General features: G+C 39.3%; 1 protein-coding gene across 2 annotated transcripts in view; it reads right to left on the reverse strand.

The window, feature by feature from the left end:
* The window catches only part of podxl2 (podocalyxin-like 2), a 46204-nt gene that overhangs the window by 13163 nt on the left and 18041 nt on the right, over positions 1 to 15000 (reverse strand). For both annotated transcript variants that reach the window (XR_013815846.1, XM_079807835.1), the window contains exons 4-6: positions 7519 to 8198; positions 5064 to 5138; positions 993 to 1149 (exon numbers count right to left, since the gene is read on the reverse strand). Coding sequence is in view for 1 of the 2 variants with exons in the window: in XM_079807835.1 (XP_079663961.1) it covers positions 993 to 1149; positions 5064 to 5138; positions 7519 to 8198 (912 nt within the window). In the remaining variant the exon portion in view is untranslated. The remainder of the gene's footprint in view (positions 1 to 992; positions 1150 to 5063; positions 5139 to 7518; positions 8199 to 15000) is intronic.

Below are 15000 nucleotides of genomic sequence, written 5' to 3' on the forward strand. Positions count from 1 at the left end.
GGTTTAGGGGTAAGGGTGTGTGTGTGTGTGTGTGTGTGTGTGTGTGTGTGTGTGTGTGTGTGTGTGTGTGTGACGGGTAGGTTTAGGGGTAAGGGTGTGTGTGTGTGTGTGTGTGTGTGTGTGTGTGATGGGTAGGTTTAGGGGTAGGGTTGTGTGTGTGTGTGTGTGTGTGTGTGTGTGTGTGTGATGGGTAGGTTTAGGGGTAGGGTTGTGTGTGTGTGTGTGTGTGTGTGTGTGATGGGTAGGTTTAGGGGTAGGGTTGTGTGTGTGTGTGTGTGTGTGTGTGTGTGATGGGTAGGTTTAGGGATTAGGTTGTGTGTGTGATGGGTAGGTTTAGGGATTAGGGTTGTGTGTGTGATGGGTAGGTTTAGGGATTAGGGTTGTGTGTGTGATGGGTAGGTTTAGGGATTAGGGTTGTGTGTGAGATGGGTAGGTTTAGGGATTAGGGTTGTGTGTGAGATGGGTAGGTTTAGGGATTAGGGTTGTGTGTGTGATGGGTAGGTTTAGGGATTAGGGTTGTGTGTGTGATGGGTAGGTTTAGGGATTAGGGTTGTGTGTGTGATGGGTAGGTTTAGGGATTAGGGTTGTGTGTGAGATGGGTAGGTTTAGGGATTAGGTTGTGTGTGTGATGGGTAGGTTTAGGGATTAGGGTTGTGTGTGTGATGGGTAGGTTTAGGGATTAGGTTGTGTGTGTGATGGGTAGGTTTAGGGATTAGGGTTGTGTGTGTGATGGGTAGGTTTAGGGATTAGGGTTGTGTGTGTGATGGGTAGGTTTAGGGATTAGGGTTGTGTGTGTGATGGGTAGGTTTAGGGATTAGGTTGTGTGTTAACACAACCTACATTTAGTTGTGTGTGAGGGTTAGGGGAGAAAATATACAGTTTGTACAGTATAAAAACCATCTACGTCAAAAACCGGCTATGGAGAGTCCCCGCAAAGATAGTGAACCACATGTGTGTATGAGTGTGTGTGTGTGTGTGTGTGTCTGTATTACCCTGCTCGCTGGCTAAGGCCATCAGGAGCTGGTGGTCCTGCTGTGTGGGTTTGCTGAGGAAAATGAGCCAGGAGCCTTGTGGGATGTTCATCTTTCTGGAGAAAGTGTTTTCCAGCATCTCCAGGAGTCTGTCGCCACTCTCCATACGAAACTCATCCTGCGAGAGACACACAAGGAATAGAATGGGGAAAATGGCACAAAATACATCTTGAAATGCAAAATATAGCGGACAAAACAAATAAATAATTTAAGTCATTATACAATGTTGAAAAAAAAAATGCAATAAAATGGGAGTATAAATGTGCACAAAATAAATGTAATATAGTGGACAGAGTAAAAAACTAAATGGATGAGTACATCATAAATTGTAAAGTAAATTAAAGTAAACAAAACAACAGGAAAATACACCTCCAAATGTAATAAAGCGAACAACATTAATGAAATACTTATTGATGATATAATTAAAATGAAAAGTGATGTAAAATATGACTTGAAATGAAATGTGAGGGCAAATGATGCTGTGTTTCTCCAGAATCTGAATCAGCAGCTTCCAGACAGACAGATAACCAGTGACCCACCTACAAATCTGCTTTGCTTTGTTACTGAGACTGCAATAGCCTTCCTCCAGTCAGAAGCAGACACACATCAGACAGGCTACAGAAATCAGAAGCCGTTTTTTCAGGCCATTCACAGCGAGCGCTGAGTCATTGAGACAGAGACAGACAGAGAGACTGAGCGTGCCTCGCTGTGAGCTCTCGTCCTGTGGGCTGGATTGGTTCCTGATCAATCGCTCTGCAGTGCTGCTCGGGTTCAAAACACTGCATCGCAGGAGACGCCGGCGGTTAAGCACACAGCTGTTAGAGAGCCGGTGGGGGGAAAGTTCTTTGCGATCATGCTGCAATTACATGGCACTAGAGCGTTACCGTGGCAACAGACAACCGGCTTCTTCTACACTGGCGAGACTGTGTGTGTTAATAAACGCCACGCAATCTTTTTAGACAGCAATAACATTCAGTGGAGGGCAAAAGGATTAGCAAAATGCAGCCACGATTTATTAAACGAGGAAATGAATTAGCACAACGCAGCCACGATTTACTAAAACGAGTAAAGTTATTAGCACAACACAGCCACGATTTATTAAAACGAGGAAAGTTATTAGCACAACACAGCCACGATTTATTAAACAAGGGAACGAATTAGCACAACGCAGCCGTGATTTATTAAAACAAGGGAACAAAGTAGCACAACGCAGCCATGAATTATTAAAACGAGGGAACGAATTAGGACAACACGGCCACGATTTACTAAAACAAGGGAATGAATTAGCATAGCAAGGCTACGATTTACTAAAATGAGGGAACGAATTAGCACAACTTGGCCACGATTTTCAAAAATGAGGGAACGAATTAGCATAGCAAGGCTACGATTTACTAAAATGAAGGCACGAATTAGCATAGCAAGGCTACGATTTACTAAAATGAAGGCACGAATTAGCATAGCAAGGCTACGATTTACTAGAATGTGGGAACGAATTAACACAACTTGGCCACGATTTACAAAAATGAGGGAACGAATTAGCACAACTTGGCCACGATTTACAAAAATGAGGGAACGAATTAGCATAGCAAGGCTACGATTTACTAAAATGAGGGAACGAATTAGCACAACTTGGCCACGATTTACAAAAATGAGGGAACGAATTAGCACAACTTGGCCACGATTTACAAAAATGAGGGAACGAATTAGCATAGCAAGGCTACGATTTACTAAAATGAAGGCACGAATTAGCATAGCAAGGCTACGATTTACTAGAATGTGGGAACGAATTAGCACAACTTGGCCACGATTTACAAAAATGAGGGAACAAATTAGCATAGCAAGGCTACGATTTACTAAAATGAAGGCACGAATTAGCATAGCAAGGCTACGATTTACTAGAATGTGGGAACAAATTAACACAACTTGGCCACGATTTACTAAAATGTGGGAACGAATTGGCACAACTTGGCCACGATTTACTAAAATGTGGGAACGAATTGGCACAACTTGGCCACGATTTACTAAAATAAGGGAACGAATTAGCAAAGCAAGGCTACGATTTACTAAAATCAGGGAACGAATTAGCACAACCCAGCCGCAATTTATTAAAACAAGGGAACAAAGTAGCACAACGCAGCCATGAATTATTAAAACGAGGGAACGAATTAGGACAACACGGCCACGATTTACTAAAACAAGGGAATGAATTAGCATAGCAAGGCTACGATTTACTTAAATGAGGGAACGAATTAGCACAAAGCAGGCACGATTTACTAAAATGAAGGAACAAATTAGCATAGCAAGGCTACGATTTACTAAAATGAAGGCACGAATTAGCATAGCAAGGCTACGATTTACTAGAATGTGGGAACGAATTAGCACAACTGGGCCACGATTTACTAAAATGAGGGAACGAATTGGCACAACGCAGCCGTGATTTATCAAAATGAGGGAACGAATTAGCATAGCATGGCTATGATTTACTAAAATGAGGGAACGAATTAGCGCAACTTGGCCACGATTTACTAAAATGAGGGAACGAATTAGCATAGCAAGGCTACGATTTACTAGAATGAGGTAACAAATTAGCTCAACTTGGCCACGATTTACTAAAATGAGGGAACGAATTAGCACAACGCAGCCGCGATTTATTGAAACGAGGGAATGAATTAGCATAGCATGGCTACGATTTACTAAAATCAGGGAACGAATTAGCACAACTTGGCCACGATTTACGAAAATGAGGGAGCGAATTAGAAGAACTCTGCCACGATTTACAAAAATGAGGGAGCGAATTAGAAGAACTCTGCCACGATTTACAAAAATGAGGGAACGAGTTAGAAGAACTCTGCCACGATTTACCAAATTGAGGGAACGAATTAACACAATGCGGTCAGTATTTACTAAAACAATGAAAATAATTAGCACAACGTGGCTACGAATTAATAAGTCATGGGAATTCATTCAAAATTCGTGGCCACAATATCGTTTATTTTTCTTCTGCGTGTTATGGGCGGGGCTCTGTATATTTTAGTTCAGTCTAATTTGAATTACTAAAATGACTAAAACCAAAATGAAATAAAAAATGTATAAGCTAAATAGGCATTAAAAAACTAATACACGACTAAAACTTTAACAAAAATTAAAATGGAATATATAAAAATACAAATTATTTAAAAAATATACTTAAGTAATTATAAGTAAATAATTTAAGTAAAAAATTTAAATACTAAAATAACACTGTTCCGAGATCTCAAAATTAACTTTCTCAAGAAACCAAATGATCTGCTTATGATCTTTACAGCTGCTCTTTACTGCATGCCAATGATTAAACCAAAATGCATGGGAACTGGGACTGTCAGGCCCCAAAAATGTCAGAAAGCCATCGTAAAAGTTGCCAAAACCACTTGTGCCGTGTATTTGAAGTCTACTGAAGCCATTAGATATCTTCATATGATGAACAGAACCAAATTTAACTCTCAAATCGAATTTTTTCTTGCATGCATTCGGAAATAGTGAACCAAAACATGCTACGGCAGTTTGGATGTCAAAGATCACTGGTACCGCTTGTATCGGCACATTCTGTCATTTTAGTAGCTTTGAAGAACTATCCCTTTAAATGAAACATAAATGTCAACAACAACAGGTCAAGATTAACCGAGAGCAAGAACGTTTGTGTTTCGCAGTGCCGCTAACTAGTACATAAGATGAAGAATCACATTTTTCTTTGTTCTTCGCTATAAAGGCCAGTGATTGTTCAGGCTGCTAATAAAACAAATGTGCTCTGAGCTCACAGCGTGTGTCATTGTTTGTGCTGAGCGTCGGTAGTTGTGCAGTCAGCATGTTTCAGAGACAGAGATCTTCCTGCGCCGTTCAGCATTTCAGCTGCAGTGAAACAAGGGTCTGAACAGAGCACGCAGCTTAATTAAGAGCTATTATCTCAAATCGCGTATCGGAAAGGTGACTGGTTTGCTCATGGTGCATTGGGTTAGGGCTAATAAGAGTTTTCTGGGTGAAAAAAAAGGGACTTACACAGTCAAAGTTGTCCGTCATGTTGAGTATAACGTAGCCCTTTCCTGCGAGGTTGCTCCAGTCGACACAAATCACCTGCACAAAATGAGAAAAAGAGGGTGTTTGGTGTAACAGCCACTTCATTGCACTGAATAGTTGTGGTTTGTCGAAACGCTCACTGAAAACCTGCCGTGCTGCCTGGAGAACAAATCGATAAACGCATTACTCTTCCAACACATTCAGATAAATCAATCGTAAAATAATTTACATCAAGACACGACATACTTCATCCAAACAAACAGCTGAGAATTACACCAAAAACCACCTGGAGAATTCAAACATGTCTTGTTTTACAAAGTTGTAATGAAAAACGACACAAAAATGACTCGTACTTCTTGTTATTCAAATTTAAACGATTAATTCGGTAACTGAAAAAAAAAGCTCAAATAAAATATAAATATTAGATTATAGAAAACTTGGCAACTAACTGAAATAAGTTTAAAGTAGAGTTCTACAATTAGTAAAAGTACAATAAATAAATACAATTAAATTGAAGCTAAATAGAAATATTACATTTCTTAATGTCGTGCAGTTTATGACTGCTTTTGTTCTAAAAAAAACAAAGAAACATTAATCATAATATATTTTTTACTATTTGCCATATACATATACCGGTAGTTAGATATTATTATTAATACATTACATTTATATACTATCTTAATAATGTATATTAACATTTTATATATTTGTATAATTAAAAATATTGTATATAGTCACAAATACATTTAAAAATATTGTATATAGTCACAAATACATCTAAAAATATTTTAACAATTATTTATTGGTATATATTTTAATTTGTGAACAGAATATCTACAACTGAATTCTGAAGTGTGTTTGAACATTTTTATACAAAAAGGAATATATTTCTGTAATATTTAAGCAAACTGACTCTATGAATCTCTTTGAACTAAATTAGTGCTCAAATATAGCTGCAAGCAGTACCGGGGCCAAGCGCAAATAAGGAGACAAGACATGCCAAAATGGCTGGGAGTGTCAGATAAATGGCAGCAATGAGCAATTAAACACATTTTATGATGATTTTAGGCAAAAAGGCTGAAAAATGCATTGTAGTCTATGGGAATTTCATGTTTTGTTCTATTATAGCGCCACCAAGAGGCACAATCCTACCATTTTTTGTATGTGTCCTCAGAGTGAGCCCATACATATGTGTGTCAATTTTGGTGAAAATATCTTATTTTGTTTTGGAGTTGAAAAAACACCTGACTTTGATTGGATTTTACTACCCCGTACTATCAATATTTTGACATTTGGGCATTGACATATAGGTATCGAACTATGTTTCCGAACTTCTTGCGCTGGTTTCGTCTTGATCGGACAAGCAGTTTCTAAGATATCAGCTAATGTTTTATAAACGCTAAATTACCGCGCTGCACAAACCATACGCCGAAACCTGGCAAGTCTGGTATCGTTGGACTCGGCGAGGATTCAGGAGACGAAAAAGTTACTCCCATATAAGTCAACCACAGCCAAAGTTATAAGCATTTAGGAAAAAACCTCCACTAGGTGGTGCTGTTTCGAAACTTCTCAGGCTCCTTCAGGGCATCGTGTTGATGACCCATACCAAGTTTCGTAACAATCCGTTCATGAGTTCATAAAACACAGCATTTTAGCACATAATTCAAAATGTCCGACAGCCAAAATGACCGATATGAAAAATATATAAATATAAATCGTCTCGGCATGATGTCCCGAATCTAAGGAGAGCGATTTATGAATTTTGTAAAAACGGTTCAGAAGTTATAAGCAAAAATAGCCATTTTTCATATCTCCGCACCAGTAGGTGGCGCTGCGCCGAAACGCTGCATGTCGCCTCAGGTCATGCTTGTGATGACATGTACTAAGTTTTGTTTGAATATGATAAAGTGTTGCGGAGATATAGCCTCGCAACCGCTACATAAAATTTGTTTGCGGGTTTATCGAAAACGATTAGAGAAATCAACTTGAATTCCATACATTTTTGTCGGCATGGTCTGAAGATGATCTGGTTAAATTTTGTGAAAATTGGAGCAATGGCTTTGGAGGAATTCGTAGTTTTTTCGGTTAGTTAAAAATGGCGGGAAAATGTTCATGACTTCATAGGGTGCAATCGAATTTGTCTTGGAAAAAATAATTATGTTACTAGCCCTAATGGTTCAAACGTTACTAGCATAAACTTCAGTGCAACTTTGGACAGGTGGTGGCGCTAGAGGGATTGAGTTAGAGACTCAAAATTTGCTAGAGTGACAGATGGGACTGTCCTCTATCTGTGTGCCAAATTTCATAACTTTCCCGCAAGCGGTTCTATGGGCTGCCTAGACTCCAATGGCGGAATAATAATAATAATTAGGACGATAATGATTTCGCACCTTCGGTGCTTGGCCCCTAATAATTTGTATCTTCTGTCGTTGAGTACCTGCTCTGCCTCCTGGGACAGCTCCGAGTCGTGGAGCTCCGTTTCGGCGAGATATTCGGTGCCGCCGTGACGAAGCTCCGCCCCCTCCTCGTCCTCCGCTGTGGTGAGCGCCGCCCCCTGCCATGTGGATTCAGTGAAGACCACGGACGGCAGATCTGAAGCGGGCGAGGACGAGGGCCCGGTCGTGAGGGGCGTGAGGTACCGCCAGTTGTCCTCTTCCTCCTCATCTGGTTCGGTGGGGAAAACCACCATCTCGTCCTCATCCTCCTCTTCCTCAGAATTGTCCCGGTGCGGTACGTCCGGCTGCAGGGGCTCCCGGCTGGGCAGGGTCCCGGTTTCAGGAGCCGTGGGCGCTTGAGTGACTACACGGCCCCTCTCGTCATCAAACGGGTCCTGGGACGCCAGGCTTTTGTCAGGGCCAGCTGTGGCCTCTTGTCGGTTCTGACGGACTAGAGCAGGGGGCGTGGCTGTGGACTGGGCGTGGTCTTCAGCACCTGCTCTTGATGGCCCGGGGGAGGGGTGGAGGGGGAAGCCGCTGGATTCCGAATCACTCTCCCATTGCTCCGGGTCCACGGGCTCAGCCGTAGGGACGAAGAGCAACGAAGAGGAGTTGGTCTCACTGGGCTTTTGGGTCAGAGAAAGCGCCGAAGATGGCGGCTCTGGAGATGAAGAACTGTAATCTGATAAAAGGAAAGCAAACGTGTCAGAAACATAAATCGAAACACACCACAGAAGTGATTTTTGACTTCGCCAAGCCATGCATATACTCTACCGCTCTAAATCATGATAACTAGGGGTGGGAAAAAATATCAAAAGGAAAATATATCGTCCTTTTCCGTGCAATACAAGAATCGATACACTGGTGTCAAATATTGATATTTTAATTAACTACTTCATGGCTCCTCAAGGTGGCGCTCGACACATGAATGAGGGAAACGTGAACATAAGTTAACTAGCCTAAGAAAAAGAGGGTTTTAACGGGATGGCGGACAGCAGTGTGAGTAAAAAAAAAAAAGCCCAGCCACTAGGGATGCGCGGTATACCGGTACTGGAAAAATACCGGTAAATATTTTATATATCATGATTTTGCTCATTTCGGTATATGCTGCTGTTCCGAAGTTCACCGCTAGGTGGCAGCGCGCTACCCAAACTGACGTGAAACCGGCAAATGTGGCAACAGAACAAGATGAATACAGCAGTTGAATCTCACTCAACACGCACAAAACTCATTAATAAAGCGAGGAGTAGACGTGAAATTTGGAATGACTTTGCTTATAAAACTGCTGAAGAACCATCAAACCTTGCCAAGCATCGGTCACTTAATTCCTGACTTGTAAGACATTAAGAGATCGACAGGTGAGTGCATAATTCTAACGATATAATTTAGACATTTTTCTTTTAACACTGATTAACGCACATACCGTAAAACTTCAAATAATAGCCGAGTCCCAAATATACGCCTGTCTCTTTTAAACGCCTGGTGTGACGACAGGTTTGGGTAAATAAAGGCCGGTCTCAAATAGACGCCGGGTCTGTTTTTAGTATCGGGCTGTATTTGATCTTCTCAAACCCGTCAGATCGTCTGTTCTATGTTTTGATTAGATTTCACGTGACAGACGGAACCGTTCATGAACGACTCATCACTATGGCAACATAACAAAGAGGTTAACGAACTTTCAGTCTTCAGTTTTTCTTAATTCTCTCAATACCACCATGGAGAAAAGTATAATTTGACATTTAAGCTGACAGTTGTCAAATTTCAAGCGTGGGTAAAGCTGGATACGGAGCGGCTGAACAATTCCTTTAATGCTTGCGCGCAGACGTGCGCGTGTGTTTGTGTGTGCGAGGGAGAAGGAGGAGATATATTTCATTAACTTCGGGATGTTATCCTTAGGTATGTGGCCTGACAGTAGCTTCTGATGGAAGCGAGGACCACATTATCCGTTGTTTCAAAGAGGGAGAGCCGTGCGCATCTGGGCGGAGCTGTTAGTGCGAGCAAGGCAGGCAGAGTTAGCGGAGGCTGGAGAGGGAGAAGTGGAGGAGGAATTCGCCCATGAACTTGAATCAAGAATCGCGGGGATGATGATAGTGATGAATAGAGTAATTTTCTATCACATGATTGCAGTTGTTTTACAGGGTAGCCTTCATTCTTTCTTGTTGATGTGTTTCGGGCAACAAGTTCATACGCTCAATGGATTTTAGCGGTAACTTATATTGTTCTACTTCTGCCCATTGCTGTCACATCGTTTCGTTTTTTGTGCTGCCAATAATCTAAGACATTTCTTACATTAAATGATTTGTCAAACACATTCGAATTAATTATAAATAAAACGTAATATAATGTGGTAACCTCCTACCGTCATGCTTGAACATCTCAACACTAAATTAAAGGCCTGTCTCTTATAGACGCCTGTTTCAAATACAAGCCGGTGCAGTTCGGCGATTTGGGTAAATCGAAGCCCGGGCTATTATTTGAAGTTTTACGGTACATAAGATCGTATAGTTTAAATTAATCTCCAGCGTTCGTTTCAACCAGTGACGTTTAGACCTCATAATATTTGCACGCACACTATTGCACTATTTACATCCGCGAAAGAAATACCCAACTGTGTTTATGTGACTCACTAAAGATTTACATTTTTGACATAATTTTGTGTGTATTTGACTGAGGAAAAACAACTTAATTTGGAATGCGCGAGCTCTTTAGGCTTGTGTGTGTGTGTGTGTGTGTGTGTGTGTTTGTTGTTGGCATGAGCGCAAAGAAAACTCTCTCAAAGAGACGAAATGCTATAAAATCGCGTGCATGTTCAAATTGGCGAGGTTTAAAAAGACGTGGGCAGTGATTTCCATCAGCTGTCCCGCAACGGAAGCGAAAGTGTTGAATCTGAGCGCGCAGATGCTTTTATAGTGCAGGTGCGATGTCTATTGAAGCCAGAAGCAATCTGCTCATTTTGAGAGAATGGAGACGCGCTGACATTACTTACAAGAAAGTTTCCAAATGACTGATTGATGTGATAATCTTTGTTGATTAATTTAATAATAAACATTTGCGGTAATTTCTCGCTTCATAAACCCAAAACTTGCGAGAGTGAGTAAAATTATGCGCAATACCCGCATCAAAATTCAGACCCTGTATGGTATCGATTTAATATCGGTACTTCGGTATTAGATTGTGGTACCGTACCGAAGACAAAATTGTGGTATCGAGCCATCCCTACCAGCCACGTTTAACCCTCTGTTGCTCTTCGGTCATTTCTGACCGGAAAATTTTCTGTTTTGAAATGTTAAAAATCACTGCTTCATCGGAATGATATGAAACTTGGTGACTTTTCTTGCATTAGGTATGTAAACACACAAAAAAATTGGGGTCATGATTCGAGCATGCTAATTGGTCGTAAAAAAAAAGTAGCGTTCATTGTCTTCAGTCATGAATGACCAACCATAGGAAATGAATTGGAAATCGGCAAAAACACAAAAATTCACCGAATATTTGTGTGTACAATCTACAAATCGGCCACAATGCTGAACAAAAGTACACAGCTGTAAAGGGGTTACACCCTAAAACATCAAGAGTGTGATATTGACACATCCACTCACTCACACACACACACACACACACACACACACATGAAAAACTAAACCTATGAACCACATTTGGAATTTTTAAAAATCACAGCTTCATCTGAATGATATGAAACTTGGTGACTTTTCTAGCATTGGGTATGTAAACACACAGAAAGATTGAGGGCATGATTCGAGCATGCTAAGCGGTCGTAAAAAAAAAAATACTCCCACTTGAGCTCTTCGGTCAAAAATGACATCATAGGAAATGAATGGGAAATCTGCAAAAACACAAATTCACAGAAAAAAGTCTATATTTCCAACAAAACAAAAAACTAATCTAAAACTTATAATAAATAGTCTTTGAGATTTTTTTAAATATATATTCAAATCCATAAAAAAAAAAATCATTAAATGTGTTCAAAACAGAACTAGGGAATTCTCAAGCCTATCCATAGAGACCTCTAGTGATTACACCCATGGTTGCATGATTTCTTAAATAATTCCAAAAGAGGGCACTAATCTGCCTTAAAAAATATATATTTTGAAGGCCTAGTCTCTATTTTAACCTGAAATACTGCAATAATTCAAATAAAAAATTACAAAAAAAAAACATTTGTATAGTTTTCAATGGCAAAAATAGACCATAATTATTGCATACATATTAAAAAATACCATCAAATCATCTCAAAATACAAAATAAAAAATATTATTGAAGAAAAATAAATTGCATTGGTTTTACTGGGGTGGAGGAAGTTTAATTTTTAGGTGTCCGGTCACTTATGACCATGAAGACAAGCCCTAAACGAAGAGCACCAGAGGGTTAAGTCCAAAGTCTTAAAAAACCTGCACTTAATTTATCACGACATATCGTGATATATCATTATAGGATTGTCTGGCAATATATTGATTATCACAGAATGGCTGTATCGTGATATTTTCGGTATCATGAGCCATTTATCGTATATCATATCGTGAGGTACCGTGTTTCCCACACCTAGTAATTACATTGTACTATATTATACCACAGTATAGTTGGTTGTATAATTTTGTACAGTACCGTATAGTAAGCATAATATTAGAGAGATTGACAAATATTGCCTTACATTTATTGGTAATTATATTGTTTAAGTGTCTGATAGCCAATTATTTATACTGTTAGACCACTAATAAAAGCATTTTAAGCATTGTAGAGATTTAGTAATGTTAAATATTATAATATTAAAATTTAAGTCTTTTAATTTTTAAATAATATTAAATATTATAGTTCTGTTGTTGTTATACCATTATATTGATGCACATTTGTTTTGTGATTTAAATGGGTGCAAATTTCTTTTCATCTTTGTTTTTCGGCTTATACACACACACTATCTTGCCAAAAGTTTTGGGACGCCTGCCTTTACATGCACATGAACTTTAATGACATCCCATTCTTAATCCGTAGGGTTTAATATGGAGTTGGCCCACTCTTTGCAGCTCTAACAGCTTCAGCTCTTCTGGGAAGGCTTTCCACAAGGTTTAGGAGTGTGTTTATGGGAATTTTTGACCATTCCTCTAGAAGCGCATTTGTGAGGTCAGGCACTGATGTTGGACGAGAAGGCCTGGCTCTCAGTCTCCGCTCTAATTCATCCCAAAGGTGTTCTATCAGGTTGAGGTCAGGACTCAGTGGACCTTGCTTTGTGCACTGGTGTCAAGTTGGAACAGGAAGGGGCCGTCCCCAAATGCTTCCCACAAAGTTGAGAGCATGAAATTGTCCAAAATGTCTTGGTATGCTGAAGCATTAAGAGTTCCTTTCACTGGAACTAAGGGGCCAAGCCCAATCCCTGAAAAACAACCCCACCCCATAATCCCCCCTCCACCAAACTTTAAACTGACACAATGCAGTCAGGCAAGTCCCGTTCCCCTGGCAACCGCTAAACCCAGACTCGTCCATGGGATTTGCCAGACAGAGAAGCGTGATTGGTCACTCCAGAGAACACGTCTCCACTGCTCTAGAGTCCAGCTTTACATCCGCCGCTTTACGGAAGGCAGTGACAATGACAAGACCACTGTTGGGAATCACATTAACAAGTATAAAGAGCATATAGAAAGAGAGAGTGCTGAATAAAGCCAACATTATTGTGCATGATAAGAGGCGTCCCTTACATTATGCTTTTGAACTACTGCCATCTGGACGGCGGTATTGTGTTCCCAGATGCATGAAAAACAGGTCCAAACTATCTTTTATTCCCCAAGCAATCAGATTTTAAAAATCATCTTCTAGTGTTGATTGATGGCCATCTGGTCTGGTTATCTTATCTTAAATCCTAGATTTATTTGTTTTAAATTATGTTTGTATATGCTAATTGTGAAATTTAAATGTCTGTGTGAGTAAGCTGCAAATGGACTTTCCCTACAGGGATAAATAAACAGACTAACTAACTAAGCTTTGCATTGCACTTGGTGATGTAAGGCTTGGATGAGCTGCTCGGACATGGAAACCCATTCCATGAAGCTCTACACCAGGGGTGTCCAAACTTTTTTTAAAGGGGGCCGGATTCGATATTGTGGACATACCCGGGGGCCGGTCCCTTTTTTAGTCTATTATATATATATATGACATGTTTTGTTTCTTGGAAACATGACAGATTTGACAAAAGCTTGAACTGACAGTAGATTCGCTTGAGATAGGACACAGGAAATGTATAGATATTTAACAATATCTGTAAAACTTTCATCAACCAAAAAGTTTTAATGGGTGAAATTTTAATATTATTACAGAGTTAGAACTCTATTCTTATTTAAATTTAATAAGTGCTCTATTTAGATCACCACAGGTAAAACCACACTACAAAACATGCTTTTGTGACTTGGCATTTCTGTCTTTTTTCCCGTCTAAATATATAAAAATTCTTATATCAAGATGCTTTTACTAAGGAAAATTACATATTTTTTCCTGGGGGAAAAAAATCTAAATGAATTGAGTTTTTGCTTGAAACAAACTAAATTATCTGCCAATGGATTAGAAAAATAATCTTCCAAAATCTTCCTTAAAGATTCCAAACAGAAACATTATTTTTCTTACCCCATTGGCAGATATATTTGCTTGTTTTAAACAAAAACTCACTCAGAAAACAAGAAAAAATATCTAATGTCATTTAACTTATCTCGTAACATCTTGATTTAAGAATTTTTTTTATATATTTAGACTAGAAACAAGACAAAAAATACTAAATGACAGCATTTTTTGCAGTGCACACAAGGCAAAAAGTAATACATACATATATTATATAATAATATAATATAATATAATATATACATACATATATATATATATATATATATATATATATATATATATATATATATATATACATCTAGAATGGTATTTAGTCTACATATAAATTCAAATGCACAAAACTGCAAGTTTATGACAAAAAATAGTCTGCAATTTGGCCTTTATTACTCATTTAATACATGTCTACATTACAAATTAAATAAAATTAGATATTAACCTACATTTCTGACAAATTACCATGGTTACAACAGGTAGTGTTACTACAGTAAATCCATGATAAATTCGAAATGCGAATTGTTGTTTGAAAAGTATTTTGAATCGGCTCAGCTGATTTGCACGTTCGTGTTGTTGATTAAGTCAGCGCTGTTTAACTGGAAATTAAATCAAATCACCGAGAGATTCACAGCTCGTACCGGAGACCTCAGTGCCGAACTCGAACACTTCTCACGGGCTTCGGAAGGCTGTTTAGTGGGCGCGTGATCGAGACACTCAGCAGGTAAACACATTTTTTCAGAGTCAGAGCTCGCGTGAGTTGCGCAGAGCACAAGTACCGCTGTTTTGTTCCGCTTTGGGCGCTGTTTCCCTGGCCTAAAGTCTAGTACTGCCACCTTGCGGTGACATCGTGGAACTGCATGATTTGTAAA

Source organism: Gobio gobio (genome assembly GCF_949357685.1).
Source record: "Gobio gobio genome assembly, chromosome: 24".
Taxonomy (NCBI): domain Eukaryota; kingdom Metazoa; phylum Chordata; class Actinopteri; order Cypriniformes; family Gobionidae; genus Gobio; species Gobio gobio.